At 30.5% G+C, this 23186-nt stretch overlaps 4 protein-coding genes and 1 long non-coding RNA gene across 5 annotated transcripts; all 5 read left to right on the plus strand.

Annotated features, from left to right (window-relative positions):
• The first annotated feature begins 1240 nt into the window (after positions 1-1240).
• Positions 1241-2433, plus strand: LOC124530659 (endocuticle structural glycoprotein SgAbd-5-like). The gene is made up of 4 exons (XM_047104909.1): positions 1241-1299; positions 1380-1507; positions 1882-2071; positions 2349-2433. The coding sequence occupies exons 1-4, from the start codon at positions 1282-1284 to the stop codon at positions 2391-2393; spliced, it is 381 nt and encodes a 126-aa protein (XP_046960865.1). The 5' UTR covers positions 1241-1281; the 3' UTR covers positions 2394-2433.
• Positions 2434-3192: 759 nt separating this feature from the next.
• LOC124530388 (endocuticle structural protein SgAbd-6-like) lies at positions 3193-4863 on the plus strand. The gene is made up of 3 exons (XM_047104546.1): positions 3193-3486; positions 3918-4054; positions 4626-4863. Exons 1-3 carry the CDS (start codon positions 3484-3486, stop codon positions 4834-4836), a joined length of 351 nt encoding a protein of 116 aa, XP_046960502.1. The 5' UTR covers positions 3193-3483; the 3' UTR covers positions 4837-4863.
• A 477-nt stretch (positions 4864-5340) lies between these two features.
• LOC124530390 lies at positions 5341-7569 on the plus strand. Its single transcript, XR_006966468.1, has 4 exons — positions 5341-5431; positions 5738-5819; positions 6488-6592; positions 7420-7569. It is a non-coding gene; the product is annotated as an uncharacterized LOC124530390 (long non-coding RNA).
• A 7431-nt stretch (positions 7570-15000) lies between these two features.
• LOC124530389 (endocuticle structural glycoprotein SgAbd-5-like) lies at positions 15001-15797 on the plus strand. Its single transcript, XM_047104547.1, has 3 exons — positions 15001-15129; positions 15222-15334; positions 15455-15797. Exons 1-3 carry the CDS (start codon positions 15121-15123, stop codon positions 15678-15680), a joined length of 348 nt encoding a protein of 115 aa, XP_046960503.1. The 5' UTR covers positions 15001-15120; the 3' UTR covers positions 15681-15797.
• Positions 15798-19459: 3662 nt separating this feature from the next.
• On the plus strand, positions 19460-21528 carry LOC124530397 (cuticle protein CP14.6-like). The gene is made up of 3 exons (XM_047104554.1): positions 19460-19526; positions 20273-20400; positions 21015-21528. The coding sequence occupies exons 1-3, from the start codon at positions 19518-19520 to the stop codon at positions 21238-21240; spliced, it is 363 nt and encodes a 120-aa protein (XP_046960510.1). The 5' UTR covers positions 19460-19517; the 3' UTR covers positions 21241-21528.
• The last annotated feature ends 1658 nt before the right edge of the window (positions 21529-23186 follow it).

Here is a 23186-nt window from a genome sequence, read left to right on the forward strand (position 1 = left end):
ATAAATACTGTACTTTGAGTTCGTTATCTGGAATAAAAACATTGTCTTACGATGGTGAGGCCTCGAACATCGAATCGAACGAGGAATCGTTTAATAAGTTCCCAATGATATTCTAATAAACAGAGATGTTATATCCATAAAATATCCAAAAAAAATAAGTGTGCCGCGCCGGGGACCGTTTATTTTAGTTTATTTTTACATTTCGTTAAAAGTAAAAAGGATAGCTTGATAAAAACAATAAGTAAAAGGGAAACTTGATGTTTTAATTACGCAAAACGTATTACTACGAAATTATGCTGTATTATAACGTATTACTACGTAAAACGACTAAAGGCAAACGTCCCAAATGGGACGTATTCTAGTCTTCGCTTTTTGCGCGTTAATAACATATCTGTTTACTAGAACATCATTGTAAGTTCCATATATTAATTCCACGTCATTATAAAATACCATCTACGTATAGCCGTTGCTAAATCCATTAATTCGATAAATATAGTTTTTTTCCTCTATGAACCCAACAACATGGTGATGTCTTATAAGCAGTTGACCTTGACATGTGTTATTTATAATAGGTAAAAGGTGTGTGCCTCCGCCATCTTCTATATAACCGTCATTTTTCCTAAGTCCGAAACCCTAAAAACAAGTAAAAAACTTTGTTCCTAATAAAAATAGGTTAAGGATGTATTTAAATAAAGAAGTATTATATGTGTTTAAAATCATATATTATGTATATATGAATTGCATGTCGAAGAACAAAATAATGACTATATGTCTCGATTGATTAATAACTTTTATAAGATTTTGTAGGAATTGATGTAGTACCTAGTCATAATAAAATCATCTTATCAGCTATTTTAACGACAAACACAATGTATTGCTATGTTCCGGTTTGAAGGGTTATTGTGCCATTTTTACTAAAGTTAACATTTTCAGAGCATCAAAATGAATGATGCGGTGATAACCGCTAACCATCAAGTTGCCTATTTGCCCGCAGGCCAACCCTTGTACTAAAAAAAAATAATATTTATAAATATAAGCTGAACTTTATAGCTTTAAAAGTTGTAAGTTTCATGAGAATTAAAATGCGGAATTGATTTCATATTCTCAAAAGATATTTCGGACAAGATTACATTTTAATTATATGTATAAATTCGTTTCGAATATAATTTATTTTTTTATACAAAATCAATTTTTATATAAACATCTTGAGGCAATATTTTTATTAACCTCATCTCGAATCTTCATTCGGTTTAGTTGTGTATTCATTTTATTGCATAGAAAATGATTTACTTTAAAAACGTAAGATATCTCTCATAACGTAAAGTTAACTGATGCAGTGTGTATATATAGTTTGACTCACTATTTTTGTTTTGTTTTAGTTGCTTTACGTACTTGTGTTTTTTACTGTAATTGTAATTATTCAATGTGCACCGTTACCAACAGAGGATGAAGCTACAATATTATCGTACGAATACACAAACGACGGAAAGGGCAACTATGATTACAGGTATAATCATTTACTTAATTTTTATCATTCTCTTCATTGTGAATCAATGATTTTCAATAATATAATTCCTTTATCATAATAGAAGAAAAACTAGAACTGCAATGTTGGTACATTAACTAACAGAGAAAAAACCAAAAAACTAAATAAAGAGCGCTATTTTATTGACACGTTCGAACCATGGTCTCTCTTCTGTTGCTGAGTACTCAAATGTCGCTTACACTTTATTAATTTTTTTCTTTATGTAAATATAAATACTTATATTAATTGTAAATTAAAATAAAATGTAAATTTATGTAAAATATTGTGCTATTTATATATCATTGCACTTGATATACGAAAGGAAAAATATAATACAAATACTAATAAAATTACAGATTTGAAACATCAAACGGAATAATACGAAAAGAAACGGGTACACTAATCGACGCAGGTCTCCCAACCGAACATATCCTCGTAAGAGGCTCGTACTCGTATTATAATCCAGAGGGTAAAGAGATCACTGTATCCTATATTGCGGATGAAAGGGGATATAACATTTTAACTAGTCCAAAAAAATATTCATACGTAAGTAACAATCCAAATATAAATTAATTCTAATTTTGTAAATAAAATTTGAATAAATTTCATGCCGAGATGGACAAACAAAAAATATCATAGACAATATAGTATACCTGTTTGGCAGTAAATTAAATTGAAAAAAAAACCTAGCCAGACAATCCACTAATAACGATTATATTACGTTATGAGGAATCAATTGCTTATATCAAATTTCTTGTTTTTTAAACCTACTTCAAAAAGGAGGAGGTTATCAATTCGACTGTATTTTTTTTTTATATTACAGTCTTCGCCAGTATCTCCAGCTGTTCTCGCAACTCTACTAGGTTGATGAATTACTACACTACACATATTTATTCTTAAATACTTAAATCCAATTTAAACGGTTATACTCAACAACAAACAAAAACGAACTCTTATTATGAACAATTGACTGATTCGATTTTATATTGTTAATCTAAGCTGTTTTTTGAAATGATATACAAACAGTAATTAATTTTAAATTTGGAATTCGAAAGCTGTTTCAATTAAGAAAATTATAGTCACGTTTACGTAATGATTTCAAAAACGGAGTTAGAGATTTGGTTCATATGATTATTTTTTTTTACAAAATGTACTAATGACGCGAATAATTATTATTTGCGTTAATTGACATGTTTCTGTAATCTTTATTTGAAAGCAATAAAAGATGCTTACATCTTTTTTTTTCTTTTTTGTATCTTCTAATAAAAATGATAGTAAAAAAGGTTTTACATTTATTTTATGATACATGCATTAGCTTTAATTTAATCAAGGATATGAGCAAAGGTATCGTTTGTTTTAGATCGAATATTATGATGAAATAATTAAATATAGCCACGGCAATAATCATTGTTATGATAAGTCAATAAAATTAAATACACAAATGTTTTAATCTCCCCTGAATAGCTTTATTTTTTTGAAGATTGATTGCATTGGGACATGTTTACATCTAATGATGATATTTCCATCGTTTATCATTTCCGTGCTATATTTATATTATCTATATTAAGAACGTAATATTTAAACAGAGTATATAGTAACATTTTTTCAAGTAATTTACAATTATTTCAACTCAGTCAAACTAATAAATATCATCAGTAGAATAAAAAAATGCAAATGAACTCGATAATCAGACCGCAGCTTATAACGATTGATCGATTCAAGCCATCCATTAAGCTTAATTCACCGATTTTTTACACAGTTCTTACATAACACATTAAGATTCAATGACACTGATCTATTAAGATGTCAATGACATGATATAGTCCTTGACGTCGCATTGTTTGTAAAGGAATGAAGTCCAGAGTTGACATTCTTAAGGAACTGGATATAAGGTGTGGGCAGTTGGACCAATGTCGCAGTTTACTTAGACACACAGTACGAAAAAACGTTTTCAAATTATGGTGAGTCGACATAAGTTTCTACATTAATTTATCGTTCAAACAGAACGTAACAAGCTTAAGCAAAGTTAAAATCAAATATTTCTAAAACTAATAAAACGACAGTGAGTTTCACCTTAAATTGAATAAAGGTTACAACGTTACAGTTTATTTGTTGATCCATGAAGTGCTCGTTATCGATAAAAATGCGGAAACTAATATGAGTCAAAGACTTCGTGTAATTTTATTTAAACCTACTTATATTCCTCTTAGATGAACAATCACGACTGTTAGAATAAGTCACGTCTAGCCCGGATCGTTATAATATACCATCTACATCCGTGTGTGAAATCCACAGACTCGATAAATATTTTTGGTTCTCTTGGAATTCCAGCAAAATGATGATCTTTTAAAGATAATAAGCAGTTGGCCTTGACATATGTTATATGTTACAGGTAAAAGGTGTGCGCTTCTGCCTATACGGAGTCATCGTCTATGTGATAATCAACTTTTTTTCTAAGTCCGACGCCCTTGAAACACAAGTAAAGGACTACGTTTATAATAATAATGGATTAGGGTCATATAGTTTTGAGTAAGTATTGTTACATATTTATGAATATGCAATTGGACATCGCAAAAAAAGATACCTTAAAATTTATTGTTTATTCAATCATTGTCAAAAGGCTTATGTATAACAAATAAGTTCGTCTAAGTCGTGAGCATGTCAAGTAATCTAAAAATGAAAGTTTTTGACATAAGGATGTCACTCATAACTTTAAGCTTTTGTTTTTACTGTTTCATAACAGAGATGAGTTTGTACACTACATGTTAAAGTAATACATTTCTTTGAAAAATATTTAAGTACCTTCATTAATTTTGTTATAAAAATATACATACAAATAATTTAATAAAGCAATTTAAATACAAGCATTATTTTTCATATTATTAAATAGATTAAGGACTTACCAGTGCCATTGATTTTTTAAGCTGTGTTTTATGGAGTTTGTTTAAACAGGTTTTGCGAATAAATTAGCACTATATTACATATATAGTTTAAAAGATAATTTATTAAAGGAATATTATAATTTAAGAATTAAAATTCAAGGTTATATATCAGAATGATTGTTTTTGATATTATATTTGATGCAAAATATTGATTTTAGGTTTGAGACTATAGATGGAACTTTTAGAAGAGAAGATGGCGGAATCGCTGCTAATTCCAAGGGTGTTGTTGGCTTCGTGGTTCGTGGTGTATACGGTTTCATAGATCCTGAAGGACGACACCATTCAGTGCGGTACATAGCGGATGCGGACGGTTACCAACCACAGGCGGACGATGGCGACATTAGATATAACGATAGACGAATAGTTTAAGGTATAAAATAAACATTGAAACGTTAATGGCCGTTTTTATTAATCTCTACATATAATAAAATTGGAGCGTGGACACGGTACACATACCAAAATAAGTTAATAAACATTAATTTATTTTTTGTCTTTTTTCTATTCTGTGTAATCTCTGGAACGACAAATTTTAACAAGACTGTCACTGGCAGATATCCAATTTAATAAACAGTAGCTTAGGCTACAACAATATATATATTTTTTTAAATTTAAATGCGCACGAAGATAGGTTCACAACTAGTACGAAAATTAAATTTTTATGAAATCAAAGAAATAAAATCAGGAATTATTGTTCGTAAAACGAAATTGCCTCTTACACAATGCATAATACCTACCTGTTCCATACGTTTGAAGTTTTAAATAAACGATGCAAGTATTCTTTGACAGCGACGTGATGTTCAAATTAATATTTTGCCTATTCACCTATTTCGTGAGTGATTTTGAGTGCATGTTAAACTTACATACTTATATTTACTTATATTAATAATGAATATTTAAGGTTTTTGAAAATGTTTTAGATACTACATGTCCTTGTAAAGCACTGTGATTGCGAGATTTATACTTAGTAAGTGTTTTGTCATACTTTATGAAGATGCGCTCATGTTACTATCGTTACTTTGATCGGCGGTAGTTTTAAATGCAATTCAACATTGTAACATGATAATTCGTTAGTGCTTCTATGTGCTTACTTGAGTAAAGAGTATGATTTTAATTATGAGTAGCGCCTGCTTTGTATTTACATGAGGCCATATTTTAATTGTTCGATTTTATTAAATTACAGTAATTTACATTCAAATTTGTATAATAATTAAGATAGTGCCTAGCTATATTTATATTCTATGTTTAGATAACAAAAATCAATATATTTTAGCGAAGACTTGGAATTAAGAAGAATATTTCCGAGTGAATTTCCTCAAGACACTATAAGGAAAAGTGGCGTTTTGGAACCAGAAGTAATTATTTTCAATTTACTTATATATGTATATTCAATAAAGTCTGCCAGCGATATAAGGTGCTCTGTTGTAACCGCCAGTATTTATCTGATGACTGAGGGAGGTCACAATTAAAGAACACATTTAATTTTCTTTTTTTATTGACATTAGACTTGACCACATTCACACCGACTGAACTGTTGACGCAATACAAGATAACAAAGAAGGATTACATGTAATCCCTCTAGAGGCATGCTCGTTTTATATGTAATCAAGATTTCGGCGGCAAAATATTTTCAAGAAAAAATATACATTATAAGATTTTAAATTAACATGGTTATTTTTATGATTAAAGTTATTAATTTTCGGGATATTTACCATGTTTTTTATTTTTGTTCGGTGGAGCTCGATACTTCGACATTATCTACGAATGTCTCGTTCACGAGTCTCATGACATGGTAAATATCCTGAAAATAATTAACTTTAATAATAAAATATACATTATTTATTAGACTCCAATCCTTAAAAGAGCATCGACGATTGACAAGAGCATAACATTGTTAGAATGTACCACCTGGATTGTAAAATGTTAAAACTATTTTTCGAAACAGATCCAATCCAAGCTGTCTGATTTAAGTGACCAAAACTAGCATTAAGGATTGTAAGAAATTATTCTATCTTTTTTTTAGCATTTAGGACGCTACTTTGAGTTGAGACGCTACTTTAAATATCCAAAGTCAAAACTAAATACTCACTTTGAAGAATTAAATTGTTATAATGAAAACGGAGTTAAAGTAAGTAATAAGCTGTTGTTATGTCAAACATTTTCTCTTTTTTAATTTGCTATTTAGCTTATGTATTTTACATCTTAATTTAATAGAACTAGACTTGTTAAACAGTAACTTTTATGCTGTGTAGTTACAGACCTAGGTCTAAGCCTAACTAGTACTTAGGTAGTACTTACTTAGTTCTATAACTAAACTGGCAATCAGACAATCCCTAGGATATAACATCTGCAAATCCCATTCACTGTATTGAAGGTTAAGTGTAATTTTTGTACTTAAAAGGTATTACTTATATTTTTATTTCCCCTCTTTTTAAGTTTATTACGTGTGCTATGAATGGAGACAACAAATGGGAAGGGATCACTAAACCGTTACGCTATTGACGCTTGAAAGCCTACTTCTATATATTGAATGAAATAAAAAAATACACGAATGAAACATTAATTACCCACTAACATAACTTTATCGTACGTTCTTCCCAAGACTGATTCTAGATTAGGTTAGAGACACACAAAGAAAGATTTCATTTCTATAAAATTAATTTAAAAGAAACATAGACACAAAAGTTTTTCAAAAAATAATTTATAATTAACTAGCAGTCCGCGTCTTCACTCGTGCTTTAGGGTTTCGGTTGCCATGTGTCAAGCAAAAAAGCGGCCGATGTCCTTACTTGGAGTTAAAGTTTGCTTCATTTTCTTCACCAAATTTCTTCAAATTCGGTTCAACGATTTGGTCGTGAAAGAGCGACAGACAGACATATAGAGTTACTTTCACATTTATAATATTATAATATAGATTTATTCACATTACAAATTGGCGAATTCCTTCCTTCACAGGTATGTAAGGTAGATGTAAGCCAGTATTCGCCAGACGAGGAGCATTACATGTCATCAGATGCAACGAACCATGTGGACAGACGTAGAGTATATTGCTTCATGTTACTTTGCTTCACTGAAGACGAACTTGACAGAGTTGTCGCTTCTTTTTAATTAATTATAGAGACATCGATACACAGCACCAAATATTATTAACGAAAATAAAAGAAAATCCTTTTTTAAATAAGGTGTATTTCCTCCTAATTTTAACATGTAGTAAATATAATATACATACATAGCTATTTCATGTAATTATTTGTGTTTGCTTAAATGTTTAGCTTTCAGATAAAATACTTTAAAGATCAGACCTGGGTTTTAAATTTAGGGTCTCGGAATTTACGGCTATAAAGCACGAATTACCTTATAAAAGCCGCAACGAGACGGTAATTTTTTCACCCTAATTAATCCTGCTAGCCAAAGTTTGTAAGGATGGATGTATGTACATATATTTGTTATTCTTTCACGAAAAAACATTATAATATATTAACATTTTTTTGTATAATTCTTTGGTGTATTCAATATTGTCCAGTATTGAATAGAGCAACATATTTCATATCTGGTTATATACTTTTGTATAATGTAATTCGTATCTGGTTGTATACCTTTTGTCAAAAATATTAAATATTTTTTTGAATTAGGAATAATGGATCTGGTGGTCACCAAAAATAGATGCAAAATTTCAATCCAACGAGTTCATAATATAATGATTGTATACTGTTTTTTTAGTATTTGTAAATAAGCACTATCATCGTCATGTTGAATATTTTCTTATTGTTATCATTATAATATTATGTTTTTCATTATTTTGTTTTTATTTTAACATAATAGGAGATATAATCTTTCTCTTCTTTTTATCCATATATTCCATATAAATGCGAGTTGCTCTGCCAGCGAAACAATCTGAGTGTTTTTTTTTATAAAACAATTCGTTTCTAGAAGGTAACCAGTATAATAAATTGTTATTCATAGAAATAAAATACGAAGACTATCACCAAAAATAGCATTATAAAAGATATGGTCGTAGGTTTCTTACGGCGTGTTTAGGTAGGTATAATTTCTTAATGATATGCTATTTATATACAAAACCCATAGAATTAGACGGATATTAATAACAAGAAATATATATTTGTATTTAAATGTGTATAATTATATATTTTAGCACAATTTGTTTTCGTTTAAAAGTAAAAGGTGTATGTAAGTTATATACCTCTAAACTTAAGTAATTAGCTTCTTTCCAGTTTTAGTATTTAAAGAATTTGTTTCGTGTAAATTTATTATTAAAATAATCTATAAAATCGTTTATAATAAATATTAACTTAAATTACAAAAATCGTTATTTTTCCGTTTAGAGAATTACCTATGTATACATAATTATTATTAAATATAATAATAATAACTTATTATTATTATTATGAAAATAATATCAAAAATGTAATGATACAAACTCTACTCCATTCAATTTTATTAGAGATATAATATTTATACAATATTTTTTTCAATGTTAAACGTATCCAATCGTATGGCCGAAGGCTATAATTTTAATATCAATGTTATTATGCATGGACACGTTAGAAGATTTATTAAGTAGTGAAGTAAATAATCACAGGTGGATAATATTTCGAAACACAAGGATGTTTACCTAACCTTTATTATATACTGCGGTTTAGTTATACACTAACTGTAAATGTTTGTTATAATATTAAGGTGACAAATTAAAGAGGTACTGTATTAAAAGTTTCCTTCATGTCAATATCTCTAAATAAAAGCTAAATTTGGCCGAAGATTATATAAATAACAACAATGCTATTGTCATAGCGACTGCTCGAATGTAATGGAAGTCGATGTACTGCCGTGAAATCTAATGGCGAGTCATAACAGGTCGGATAATATAAAGACTCCATTATAGAAGAAGAAAGTCAATATACTTGGTTATAGATCAAATGGTATCGAAGTATATTAATCAAACAATACTATAATATAGAAAATTCGATACCCTTTTATTTATCAGATATAGTTACATCTTTGTTCTTCATTCAAACCGTAAGCATAAAAAGTGTTTTTCTTTTTGTAATGTATTGTTGAATTAATGACAGTATAAATAACAAGTAACAATGTAATGTACATTGTTACAAAAACTAAGCCAAACTATCACTACGGCCGTAATCTGCTCTTACATATATCTTCATGCTCACCCCTCCTTTTTTCTAATTCCTTTATTCAATCTAGTACTACCTCTAAAACATCTAGTCCAAGTTTAAACGAGAGTAATAATGAATGAAATATTCTTCAAATTAATATTTGGTTTTCCTTGTTAATTATTTATTCCGTGTGAAATAAATTAAACAATGCGTAATATTTTATAGAATTTTTAGAGATTCACATTTTTTTTAAATAAAGTTTATATATCTATTATATTCTTAGAAGCATTAACTTGACAAAATTGGGGACTGATAAATGTTCATCTCTTGTATTGACCTAATAATCTGTATGTTAAAGAAACTCTGCAACAAATATATGAATTCGCCGTAAAGACAGTTCCATATCAATTGAATTTGTTGGAAGCCATTACGTGAATCCAGAATAATATAACTGTTATGTAACAAAAAGTACGTTTGGTAATTTCCTAGAAACTACTAATTTTATTCAGATAGTGATCTATAAGAATCCTAGGGCTTACATAATATAATTGACAATAATTTATTGAATAATAAAACAACATTCCTAACTACATATTTGTTGTGATGTCATTAAAATGTACCTTTATATTGTATAATTAATTACTCATGCACAGCTAATTATTCTAAGTACACAACATAATACAGATCAGTATCGAAACTGCGTATTCCTTATTCAAGCTTCTCACAGTTAATAACACCCTGTAAAAGCTCATTGGTGGGAAAAGCCTTCTATTCTTCTTACTCGTGCTTAATATTATTCTGTTCTGTACACATTTGCGATGTAAGGAACGATTACTATTATAAATATCTATATTTATAATATAAATGTGAAAGTAGCTCTGTCTGTATGTCGGTCGCTCTTTCACGACCAAACCGCTGAATCGAATTTGATGAAATTTATCTGAAGCAAACCTGAATAGGCTACTTTTTGGCCTGATCAATGACAACCAACCTCCAACCCCTCTAAACGCAAGCCAAGCCGCTAGCCGTGATGCTTACAATTGTAATCTAACCGCGAATCTAGCCTCATACATTTACGTCATCATTTTATTCATAAAAATTGGATTTTTCACACTGCTAGATCCATCTTATGAATCGTTGGCTCTTGTTTCTACATTGACAGACTGATTTCTAAATAAGATCTTCATATTACAACAATAAGGTGTACACTTTTACTGTTGTCCGAGACACCTATTATTTCGTTGTTATGGTTCACGCGGAGATGTTACACAAACATATTTCGTTATATAATCGGAATAGAACATCTCACAAAAATGTTTGCACGATCGATCTTTGAGATTTAGATATTTGATAGAACAATCAAATCGATGATATCTCACCCACAACTGTAGGCTGCATTACCAAGATCAAGTTACAAAGATATGTTATGCTAGCGACACGAAGTAAATGACCTCAATAGTTTTTATTTTATACCTACTTAATAATTCAAATAGGTACGAAGACTAAAAATATACTTTCAGTTACCTTTCAATATCGAACTTCCTTTTAGTAGTGGTTTGCCATATTGGAAAAATCTCGAAATTCGGGATTAAAATGATGAGCTTGTAAATGCTTTCAAGGTCAAGAAACTGTTAGTGACAGTGGTGGTCAGCAATGATGCGTCCCTCAAAAACCTTGCAAATTTGGTCGCTTTCCACCTGATTAAATTGAAGAAATACCAAGTTTCGAATTAAATAAGTTTTAGACCGGCTGGCCAAATTTGGTAAACAATATTATGATGTTTAGAGATTTTCCACAAAATTTATAATTGCCATTTTTAATTCTGAATCAATTAATTTATTACAAAACTTAGATAAAACATATGCGATACGGCATATTCCGTAAACAAATTAATAAATGAATTCATCCGACGATACTTTTACTCGACAGCCAAGGTTAATGAGACAAATCAAATCAAAACATAATTTATTCAAGTAGGCTCTCACAAGTTGTTTTGAATGGCTATTTTAAGTCTCTTCATGATTAAATTTTATAAAATTATTATTGCACATCAAATAAAAAAATATAAAAAAGCTACCTAAAGCAATTTTTCGTTAATGATGGATTAACAGGTTGATATTGATTACTTCTGGAATAAATTGGCGGTCCATTACTTAGGAGGAAAAGTCATATCTCAGAAGTGAAACCTATGTCCAGTTTATAAGTGAGACGTTTTTATTTCCCCATATACTGTTAACAGATATCATTTACATAGTTATACTTTATTAACTATTTGCTACTTATCTGAAATAAAGTTTAATGATACACGAATATAACCTTTTAAAGATTGTATAATTACAAATAATTTAAACTAAAATATATACATATAAATCAAATACATATTATAATACAATGCGATAGAAAATTCACATACACAAATACACACAATTTATACACATATTTGACAACACTCGTCATGTCAAAGTTGACGTTCAATTGTGCTTGTTTTGATGGTTGATTTTGTTTTACAGTTATGGCAAGGTATCGTCTAGTTGAGCCTTATTTTTACTATTTTCAATATAATTTTATTTTGCCCAAGGAGCGAACAATTTCAGTTCAAAAAATTATATTTAAAAATTCACGGTTAATATACTTATGCCCTTATGTCATCATAGTTCAAAGTTATATCACACAACGACCTTGTACAATATTGGAAAATACAAATGAAACGTTTATATATGTTTGGGAATATATCGTAATAAATGGAAAGATTGACCTAAAATGATAGGTTTAGGAAGGCAAAACTAGTGTCGGAGGTCAGGCGCACGTCTTCGGTTCAACAATCTATGACGTAATGCGACCGGTCGGCACGACCAATACCGTGTTGAAGGGTTTTTAATTTAACATTTTCTGTAAATTTTGCAACGGACAAATAATCGCTATGGGTCAAAATTGTTTAATTTTTTTTATTCTTTTCGAATATTACTGCGACAAGATTACCTTTATGACCTTTAACAGCTTGAAACCCAATTCTAATAATGAATTTAAAGTTTAACTAAAACATTGCAACATTTTTATGTTACAAGCAAACACTCGGTTGACTTACTAGTAAACGTAGTAGAATTGTTGAATAGATTTATACTGATTTATCTCTTTCTGTCCTCATGATTTTGACATTTGAAAGAGGAAGACAAATGATTGTGCAACTAACATTGTATATGTTAGTTGCACATCACTTCACACCGTTAACGATAATTGTATATTAATATTATAATAATTATTATTAGAGTATAAAATATATTATCTCTTACTGTGCCAATGTCTGTGGGTAGTCGTGACCACCTACCACCAGGCTGACTATATGCTTGACAAATGATGCACATACTTAAAATAAAAATTAAGAGCGACCAAATTTTAGTTTATCAGGCGCTACTAACTGAAAACATGTGATACATATTTCTATCTTTACGTCCTTTTTAAAAATACAAATCACATACTGAAAATGGATAAATTTAAAATAGTTCATTGACCCCATAAAGTAAAAACTGCAAATCCGTACATTTGAGTGCCCCTATTTTACCTACCAATTTCAAAATATTGATTTCCTATGGCTGGACATTATTAATTCGAAATAAATAATTTCTTAATTAAGTAATAGTATAATTATACATTAGAAACTTTAAACGCAATTGCAATTCACCTTTTAATAATAGATAGCCTCTAAGTAGATAATTACACAAAGTGGCTGAAATGAGTAGTTATTTTCTCATGTTACAAGACCGCTCTTTCCAAAAAGACTCATCAGAAACCAATTGGACACAAATTATTATTCTACGCAAAAAGTATCCTTGACCTTTCCTCGCCATAATCAACATAAAATTGCTGCATGAGCATTTATTAATACACGACACGCATATTTTATACCGTGCGCTTTATTCTTATTTAAATAAGAATTGTTTTTTAACGCGGAATGTAATTTAAAAGTATCATCTTCTAAATAACATCGACTACTTGGAAATGTAAAGGCCGAATAACACTTGTGCTGAGTTCCCATAACCTTAAAATATCTACTTGAATGTACGAACATATGCGTTAATGAAGGTTTCTTAAATTAGATACATATTTTAATGTCGTAAATCACATTTTTATTTAATTAAGCTGATGAACCTTAATTGAATAGCTTTAACTTAAGTTATTTACGAATAACTCAAGTCTATTTCAGATGAGAGGACTTTTATTTTTAAAATATAGGTAAACGCTCAGGCCATAGGGTCACCTGATGATCTGTGGTCACCAACGCTCATAGACTTTAGCCTCGTAAGAAATATTAGAAGTTCCGTTAAGCTGTTCATTGGACCTGTTATTACACTGGCTCACTCACCCTCCAAACATATTAATTCTAAGTATAACTTGGGGGTACAATATTTAATGAGTGAGTGGTACCTACCCAGAGGGGCTTGCACAAAACCCTACCACCAATTTTAATTTTTTCGCAATTATAAATGTGTTAATGATGTTCTTTGCAAAATACTCTAGATTTCCAATATTCTACAGCATAGTCATTATAAGCTATTAAATAGTAAAGGTAGAGTAGTTAGATGACAAATCAGATACAATTTCGCAGGAAATGCCGCTTCTTGCCCGTCAATAATAATATTGAAAGTACGTGCATAGAGTAATTAAAGTTACGACGTATATCATATTTAATCACTTTTTTGTGATCTTGTTCTGTACAGCTAACGAAATAATATTACATTTACCTTATATCTACATGAAATTTGTGTTTGTATAAGAGACTATTATAGTATTGTTATAAAACATTTTGGTACAACTATATGTATGTAATATCAAAAAAAAGTCTTATGTCGGCATTTTTTTCATATTAAATACACCATTATGCATATTTATGTTTTTGCTCCGCTCCAATTTACATTAATTATGTTTACGACCACCTATCATAGAGCCTGCTAATTAATGAACGACTTTGTAATAGAGCATCTTCCGCGTCAAAGCTGGGTCAAACTTAGTTCGTTACACGATATCACTCACAAAATAGTCACACAAACTTCGAGAAAATAGCGATTGCTAAAAAAAATTGATTAATGAAATATTATAATGTTTAATAGGTAACCAGAGATCGTATACAACAAATTATAAAGAAACCGTTGAACAATTAATAAAATTGTTTTATTTAATAAAAGAAAATAACGAAGTTCATGCAATAACTATTAACATTGACATTTGTAGTTTTATTCTTACTTAATAAAAACATAGGTCATGTTAGTCGTTTACAAATCCATGTACCGCGTCGTCTATGTATTCGCAATACGCGATGTACAATAAGCTTGCTCGACTATAGATACATCTATGATAGATGCCGTGTTTTGCTTTGCGTATAATAAGAAGCACCGCGACGGACCAAACATGTTGCAATCTAAGTAATAGAAGAAATACTTACATATATAAGAGGGACGCTAAGATACGTAATCATACCACACATCAACTATTCTTTGAAGACGACGGTCGATATCAAAACAATAAAAAAATGAAGCTGGTTAGTAAAAAGTGAAGTGATTAACAGTTTATAGGACTAAGTGTTGTGAGAATGAATCTTTGGTTATCTTTAAAAAAAAACTTATCTTGCAGTTCGTTGTCCTCGCTCTCGTATCTGCCGTGGCTGCTGCTCCTCAAAATCCCCAGGATGTCCAAATCGTTCGCTACGATACTAGCAATGGCGGCCTCGACGGTTACAATTTCGCGTAAGAACAATTAAAACCTACAAATAACCTCATATAGGTCATATGAGGTTATTTGTCTTCTTGACCTCTTGTCTCTTGTCCTCTTGACCTCTTACTTAAATAATTATTTTTGTCTTCCAGTTGGGAATTATCTGATGGAAGCAAGCACGAAGAAGTCGGACAATTGAAGAACCAAGGAACCGAAGATGAGGCAATTGCAGTCCAAGGAAAATACTCCTGGGTCGGTCCCGATGGTGTTCTGTATACCGTAACCTACATCGCCGATGAGAATGGTTTCCAACCTCAAATTGAGCAAGGTCCAGGCGGCGCTGTGCCTTCTGCGGTAGTAGCATCTCTTCTCGGCTAAAACATTTAATTTATGATGGGAACATAAATGTAACTAGGTCAATACTCATGAACTGTATATAACATTTATATACTGATTCTTTAGATTTATTGTTAATAATATAGTTAATTTTATATACGAAAGTTTTTGATTCTACCCTCATTAAAATTTAACATACGCAGATTTATACGTGAAAGAAAAAGAAACAACTTTAAAAAATATTTTGACGTTCGTTTACCACGGAAACTTAGGATGCTTAAAATTTTTAATTGTTTCTACTATTACATAATATTTGAAACAAAGGTAGTGAGATAATTAATACATTTTTTCGAGATCCAACTAGTTTATCTTTAGAATTCAAAGAACTATTTTTAATTGTAATCGTACATCTTATTTGTTATATAAACAGATATTTAAATGTAAAATAACAATAATTACCGGTTGAATGGTAGATTATTAAAAAATTCAAGCAAAGCTCAAATTTCCACGTTGACGTAACATGCACAAATTAAATAAAACCTATCATTAAATAAAAATAACTTATTCTATTACGCACTACTGTAACTTAGCTCATATTGTTTTTTTATTTTCCTGTGATGTACAACAAAGTATAAATAAAATATTGCAAAATATAACAGTAAGATTACAAGGCCATCTATAAATACTCAAACACATGAATACAACCAGTACATATAAGCTTTTTTTATAAACAATAAGTCACGCTTGACCGAAAATATTTACCTTGATTCTAAGAGCTTATAAGACTAAGTCTAAAATACTCATAAAGCGTAGATCAATACTGCATATTAATTAAAAAGCTTTTTTACCTGGTTATACTGATACGAAGTTTGAATCTTACTGTGAACGATTAGGGCACAGCACCTTTTAAAATAGTCAATTTCCCTTTTTTGAATAAAAAAATACTACAATACAGTGCTTTTACAACAACTATAACAACAACAGCCTGTAAATTTCCCAGTGTTGGGCCTAAAGCCTCCTCCCCCTATGAGGAGAAGATTTGGAACATATTCCACCATGCTGTTCCAATGCGGGTTGATGGAATACACAGGTGGCAAAATTTCTACGAAATTTGACACATGCCGGTTTCGTCACGATGTTTCTTCACCGCCGAGAACGTGATGAATTATAAACACCAATTAAGCACATGAATATTCAGTGATGCTTGCCTGGGTTTGAACCCGTAGCCATCGGTTAAGATGCATTCGTTCTAATTACTGGTCCATCTCGCCTCACAATCAATGTCATTAAGCAAGGTAAAATTAATTAAATTCGTAAAAAAGAATTATTTTCTTACATAAACGGTATTTTAAATATAAACACTATGATTAATTACTCGTAAATGATCAAAAACGCCTTATTTTACTTAATTACGGAAGCATCGGATACAGACGAGAAGTATCTAATCGTTGTAATTTATCATAATTAAATTGAGCGTAGTTTTACTGTTATTACGTACGAACATGGTGTTTAGCTATCTTTCGTAGAGTAAGGCTTTTATCCTACAAGGCTTTTTTTGGTGGACTTATTGGGAACTATATACAGACACGTATGCGTTGTAATACGAGAGTAAAAGAAAATAAAGTGCACTTATGTATGCACGCACACTTTGAGACTACATAATATGTCACAAAGGTTTGCCTAGTTTCTCCAGGGATAAGCCGCGCTTACCGAATTCGACCAAATTTACCATCATCGTCATGATCGTCTTATACGTATCTTTAAAGCCTTTTTGTCACTATTTTTGTATAATATGAACGTTCCAACGTCGTACTTGTTCGTAACAATTTCTCGTTCTGCATTTAAATCAAATCACCTTTGGCTGATTTTCTATTAAAAATGGGGCAGACTAGCAAATGATCCACTGTCATCGCACCACCATTCTTGGAACCGGAACGCAATAATACTAAGTATTGCTGTTTGTCGGTAGCATAATATGTGATGTGATGAATGGGCGTAACCGACCTAGACGGACTTGCACAAAGCCCGTAGGCGTTTACTTGACGCCGACTCCAAAAATAACACATTAAGTTTTGTAATTATTAAATAATTATATTTATGTACATAATTGATAATTATAATAAAAGGTAGCGTATTGTTTTAATTTAATAATATTTTAATATGTAATGAAAAAAAAAATATTGTATTATCTTCCTCGGTGTATATTCATATAGCATAGTGTGGACCTACTTTTTACAATAGCACTTGTGTTAAAATGTCGCTAATAATATCCCCTGCGTAGTTGACTAGTCTCAGCTAGGCGCCGTGACCGATATCGGTCAGGAGGACAACATCATCATTTACGCCAGCAGCGTTTCATTATGACATTCAAAGCAAATAATTACAATTAAGAGGCCAACGGTTGTCAATATTATTAAGTAGTACATAATAGTCTGTTACAGTAATGAGGTATAATAATTATAATTTTGTATTGTTCTTTAATGTTGCATTACGGCGTAGCATAATCTTACGGGAAATTGCGACCCCAGATATGCCTGGTTACAGTTTAGCAATAAAAAAACGTTATGATACACATACATTTCAGAATATTAGGTATTTGAATCATGAGTTTTGGAGAGTAACCCCTACACATAAAAATAAAACAATTTTAACTTTTTAATATATAATGATCGTTAATGTTTAATGCTAAAACAAATATAACAATATTCAGAAATTAGTTAAATTATATTGCATATATAAAGTTGGTCAGACAGAATATGGTGAACCAATATTTTTCTTTATAATGTTCCTCATGTATATTTTTCATTATAGATTTTTATACGAAAAACTTTAAATCAAATTGCTCTCTGTGGATTTGTAGCGCGAGATAAATAGCAAACACAACTTAATAATATAAAAAATCGACGACACTGGACCGGACTTATACACTGGGCCATCCCGCCTCTTGGGTGTTTCTTCTTTATCGTTTAGGTTGCTTATGGTCTTATTTCAAATTATTGTTGTTTTTTTCAATTCAAAAGCTAAATATTATATCTAAATATGGATTTCATTCGTGTCCTTTATTTGACCTTAATAGATCTACGAAGAATTTGACTTTGACTTGGAATTTGATTCAAACTACGAAACATAATATACTTGGATAACTATAATTTATCAAATCTCAATGAACCAATTAACATATTATAGCCATACATTTTTTTATTAATAAGCAATATATAGCTAATACCTTTGATTAATTTATAACAAACATATCACTTTTTTCTGAGTAGAAAGTAAAGAGTCCGTAAAGTAGTTAAAAATAGAATACGTGAGAATTTTCTTTCATTCTAGCTTCAAAAGCTAGTGAAGATCGTCTGAGACTTATATGACTTATTCTTTAAAATATAATGCAACTAAAAAAACGGTAGAAATAAAACCCTCCTTTGTTTTTTTAGTTGGCTAAAGATATTTGGCCCTTAGTCTGTTAATTTTAATAAAAGTAAAATATTTTTTAAAGCAATTTAAATATTTGGAATTACAGTGATTCGATTTTTAATTTTTTGGTTATTGTTTTATTTTAGGTCGTTATATTTAATAACGATAACAGCATGTATAATTACATAGTACCTTTTATAAGTGTACATAAGTACGTCGATTAATATATTTGAATCTCATGTATAAGGCGTACGATGTAAGCTATCAAAGTTAAATTGTCACCATGTTTATGTTATTCGACCGAAAATGACCTGTTTGCCTTCATCCATTTCAAATTTGCATATTAACTGGTATTTCAAACTTTTATGTTTATATATGTCTACTGATACAAATATAAAAGATGAGATAGAAACGAGCGCGTCACAATCTTTTCAATAGTCACCGCTGCCAGATCATCTAATAAACATGAAACTGGTTAGTACAGCTGATTTTGGTATTGTGTTAAAGTGCGCGCGTGAAAAAAGCTATGCAGTTTACAGTGTAAAATATAAAACGTATTTATAAATATAACTGTGCTATATTTAAAAAATTCAATATTCGTTTAAATTTTCAGTAATTATTGTATTTAATTTGTTTAATGCCAGTCTTTCGCGGTTGTACATTTGTTCCATTCTCTGAATCGATTTGATTTTTCTTGTCATTTGTGCGTCTAAACAGATTTATGAACAAACTCTTTGTTTTTATTTTATTTTAATATAAATACCAAGTAATAATTATGAACAGATATGATTTAACAATCAAGAATCGCAGTTGACGTAAATGTTTCTCGAGTGTAAATTAAAGTATTTACTTTTGGGGATTACAAATTTTATTTATTTTAAATCACTTGAAAGTTACAATAATAGAACTGAAATATCCTGAAGTGTATAAAATACTTCGTATTGTAAGATCCAAAGTCCTGTTTACGATATTTACGATGCAAATTGTCACCAATATGATTTTGTTTTAACAAAAGTACATGTTGTGAAAGTTTCTTGTAGACAATATGCTAACAAAAACAATGAATTCTTTAAAAATTTAAATGAACTAGAATTAACTTAATTTCAGTTTTTTAATCAAGAAACGATTCAAATAATTAAAGTAAAAAGTAACTAAATATTGTGCTGCAAAATCGAGACAAGTAAAGGAAATAATTAATTGATAATTGTATTTCATTGCAGATACTGGTACTTAGCCTTGTGGCCCTAGCGGTGGCAGCCCCTCCCCCATTGACAAACTACCCCACAGGCGAACCTCAGCTTCTGCGCTACGAAAACGATGCCTTCGATAATCGTGGATACAACTTTGCGTGAGTCTACTACCTTAAAATGTACCAAGTATTTATTCGTTTTATGAGTATGGCGTAACATTTATTCACTTATTACGATAATAAAATATAAAGGTGATATTATCATCATATACAAATTAACTCTGGAGAACGGTCTATTCCGAATACCAGTATCCACCATTATTAGCTCGGTTGACTAATTAATTCGTTTATAGCGTTGGTTTTCATTTTCTTGACATATCATATAACTTTGAGTAAAAGCAATATAACAACTTAAAGAATATGAGTATATCAAGCAAGAAAACTTAATACTTATGCAGTTTAAATTACGATGTAAAGTTATTTTGTATCATCAAAATGTCTTGAGATTTATAGTAGTATCGAGTTGACGTAATTCGTTGGGCCACGATGACACAATGCATGAGTCATTACAATAAATATACCCAAGAACTTTTGACACTTATTTACATTTAAAAATATATATTTTAAATTCAAGTCAATTTGCTTACATATTTTCATAAAAACCTACTGTTTCAAATCAAATTTATGTAATATATATTTAATGCATTCACGGTTAAACTTTTCATATTTCTAATTATGATTCTATAAACGACTAAAGTTATTATTTTCTATAGATTTGAACAATCTGATGGCCAGACACGCGAAGAACAAGGAGAGTTGAGAAATGAAGGTCGTGAAGACGAATACACAGCAGTTAAAGGTTCCTACTCCTGGGTCGGCCCCGATGGTGTCAAATACATCGTCAGGTACATTGCTGATGAAAATGGTTTCCAGCCTGAAATCGAAGAAGGACCCGGTGGTGCCGTGCCACCAGCAGTAGTTGCCAGCCTCCTTGGTTGACTTCTGTCACACATAATGTTACCTAGTCTTTGCCATATTTTAGTAATATTAATTGCTTATAAAATAAAAAAAATAATATTTAATGATAATTGTGATCATTTCTTACACCCTTTTGTTTTAAGAAAAAATATTGATGATATTCGACGCAGTATTAAAGTTGTATAAATTCGCATGAACATGCAATTGATGCTTGTCACATTAATAATCTTAAGCATCATAAGCCTTCTTAAAAGATTTAGCGTAGTAGTTTTATCATTTAAGCATTATAAATATATCAATAAATAGCTTTTATGTAAATCATGACCACGTGAAATGTTCGCAAGAATGCTAATACAATTTTTTCCATTGAATCGCAATTTATTTTACAAACCAACTCTCCTGTCAGCGGCACAGGCAATATGACAAGGTAATTTTTCTTATTGCCTTAAGTTGCAAGTGTTTCAAAAGCAAACGGTACAATAACATTTGAGTTAACGCGCTTAGTCCCATAAATAACATATTCATACGTTCAACACATTCACATTACTCAAGAATAATCATAAACAATCGATACAGGCCCTAAAATTTGCTGTAAACATAGGTGCGTGGGCAGAAAATTTCTGATGAGTAGTGACGCAACCCCACTATAACCTATTCAGCATTATTTAATATGAAGCAATCTTAATTAAAGTAGCTTATAATAATCGTATTCTCATTTTCTATTAAAATTAATTAAGTTACTTAAGCGCTAATGTTCTTAATCAGTTACATAATCGTTGAACTATTTTATTAATCATTTGAAACGAAAGAACTTTCCTGGATTGTAATGAAAGAGGGGTACGCTATAAATGTGGAACCTATAAGCGATAAGACACAAGTACGTCGAAAACACATTAAAAAATATGTTTGTCTAATGTTCGTGTGTACCTATCTAGCCAATAAAATCAATTTCGTTCGAAAAACTTACGAGAAATCCCACCATACATAGTATAAAAAAAAATTATATTAGTTTTGGGGTTCCGAACTCAAAGGGTAACGGAATGAAATAAATATTTAAATGAAATTCTGATACAATATATTGGATACATAGACAATTTTTTGCCGTCTTTAAAGGTAATGTCAAACCTTACGCCCACGATACTGAATCTCACTTGGCCGGTTTTTTAAAACTAATATTTCCAAATTATGGATTGGTGACGCTGAAAATACTTTTAACGTATACACGCCTCAGAAACATTGTAAGCAGCTAGTTGAGCAATATGTGTTTAATCTAGTCCAACCATTATTATATTTGTATTGGTTGTAGCTAACACGGATCTTATTAGTTTTTATAAAGGTCAATTACTCATAGTAAGTGGATGCCCATGCGGCGGTTCGTAGGAAAACAAACGTTACAAAAATATTGACAATAATTTAAAAAATAAAATAAACTCATTCAAATTCTTAAAGGCGCTAGAAAGGACACATCAGGCGGTTCTATCCAATCCAGTTTACTTTAAAATCCTATCTAGTTTACTCCGAGAAACAAAGTTTAGAGACGGTGCCACTGCGGAAAAAGCTGAAGCCAAAAAAAATCTAAATATTCGTGTCTTATATCTAATTACTTTTTTGTTCCATTTGCTGTCGAAACGTTTGGCCCTTGGAGTAGTGGTGCAAAAAGCTTAATTTAAAGGATAACACCTCGCCTCATTACCTCCACTGGTGACGGGAGGGCTGGTTCGTTTTTTACCCAGAGGATCGGAATTGCGATTCAACGGGGAATTGGTGCTAGCATTCTAGCCACCATTCCACGCGGTCATGATTTATACAGCAACTAGTTTTAGTGCATATTTATATATATTTAAACATTTAATGTTATTATGTTAATAAAATTTTGTACATAGTTTACAGGTTAGTGATCGTCAAAAAAATCAATTATATAATTTTATGCACATGATTAAGCTTTGATTTCATCGGTTTTTTGAAAT

The sequence above is a fragment of the Vanessa cardui genome, chromosome 6 (genome assembly GCF_905220365.1).
Source record: "Vanessa cardui chromosome 6, ilVanCard2.1, whole genome shotgun sequence".
In the NCBI taxonomy this organism is placed as follows: Eukaryota; Metazoa; Arthropoda; class Insecta; order Lepidoptera; family Nymphalidae; genus Vanessa; species Vanessa cardui.

Bases quoted from the DNA above. Each gene is read 5' to 3' on its own strand.
- LOC124530659 (XM_047104909.1), top strand. The intron at 1,508-1,881 runs GTATAATCATTT...ATAAAATTACAG, and splicing joins AAGGGCAACTATGATTACAG to ATTTGAAACATCAAACGGAA. The intron at 2,072-2,348 runs GTAAGTAACAAT...TTTATATTACAG, and splicing joins GTCCAAAAAAATATTCATAC to TCTTCGCCAGTATCTCCAGC.
- LOC124530388 (XM_047104546.1), top strand. The intron at 4,055-4,625 runs GTAAGTATTGTT...TATTGATTTTAG, and splicing joins TTAGGGTCATATAGTTTTGA to GTTTGAGACTATAGATGGAA.
- LOC124530389 (XM_047104547.1), top strand. The intron at 15,335-15,454 runs GTAAGAACAATT...TTTGTCTTCCAG, and splicing joins CTCGACGGTTACAATTTCGC to TTGGGAATTATCTGATGGAA.
- LOC124530397 (XM_047104554.1), top strand. The intron at 20,401-21,014 runs GTGAGTCTACTA...TATTTTCTATAG, and splicing joins AATCGTGGATACAACTTTGC to ATTTGAACAATCTGATGGCC.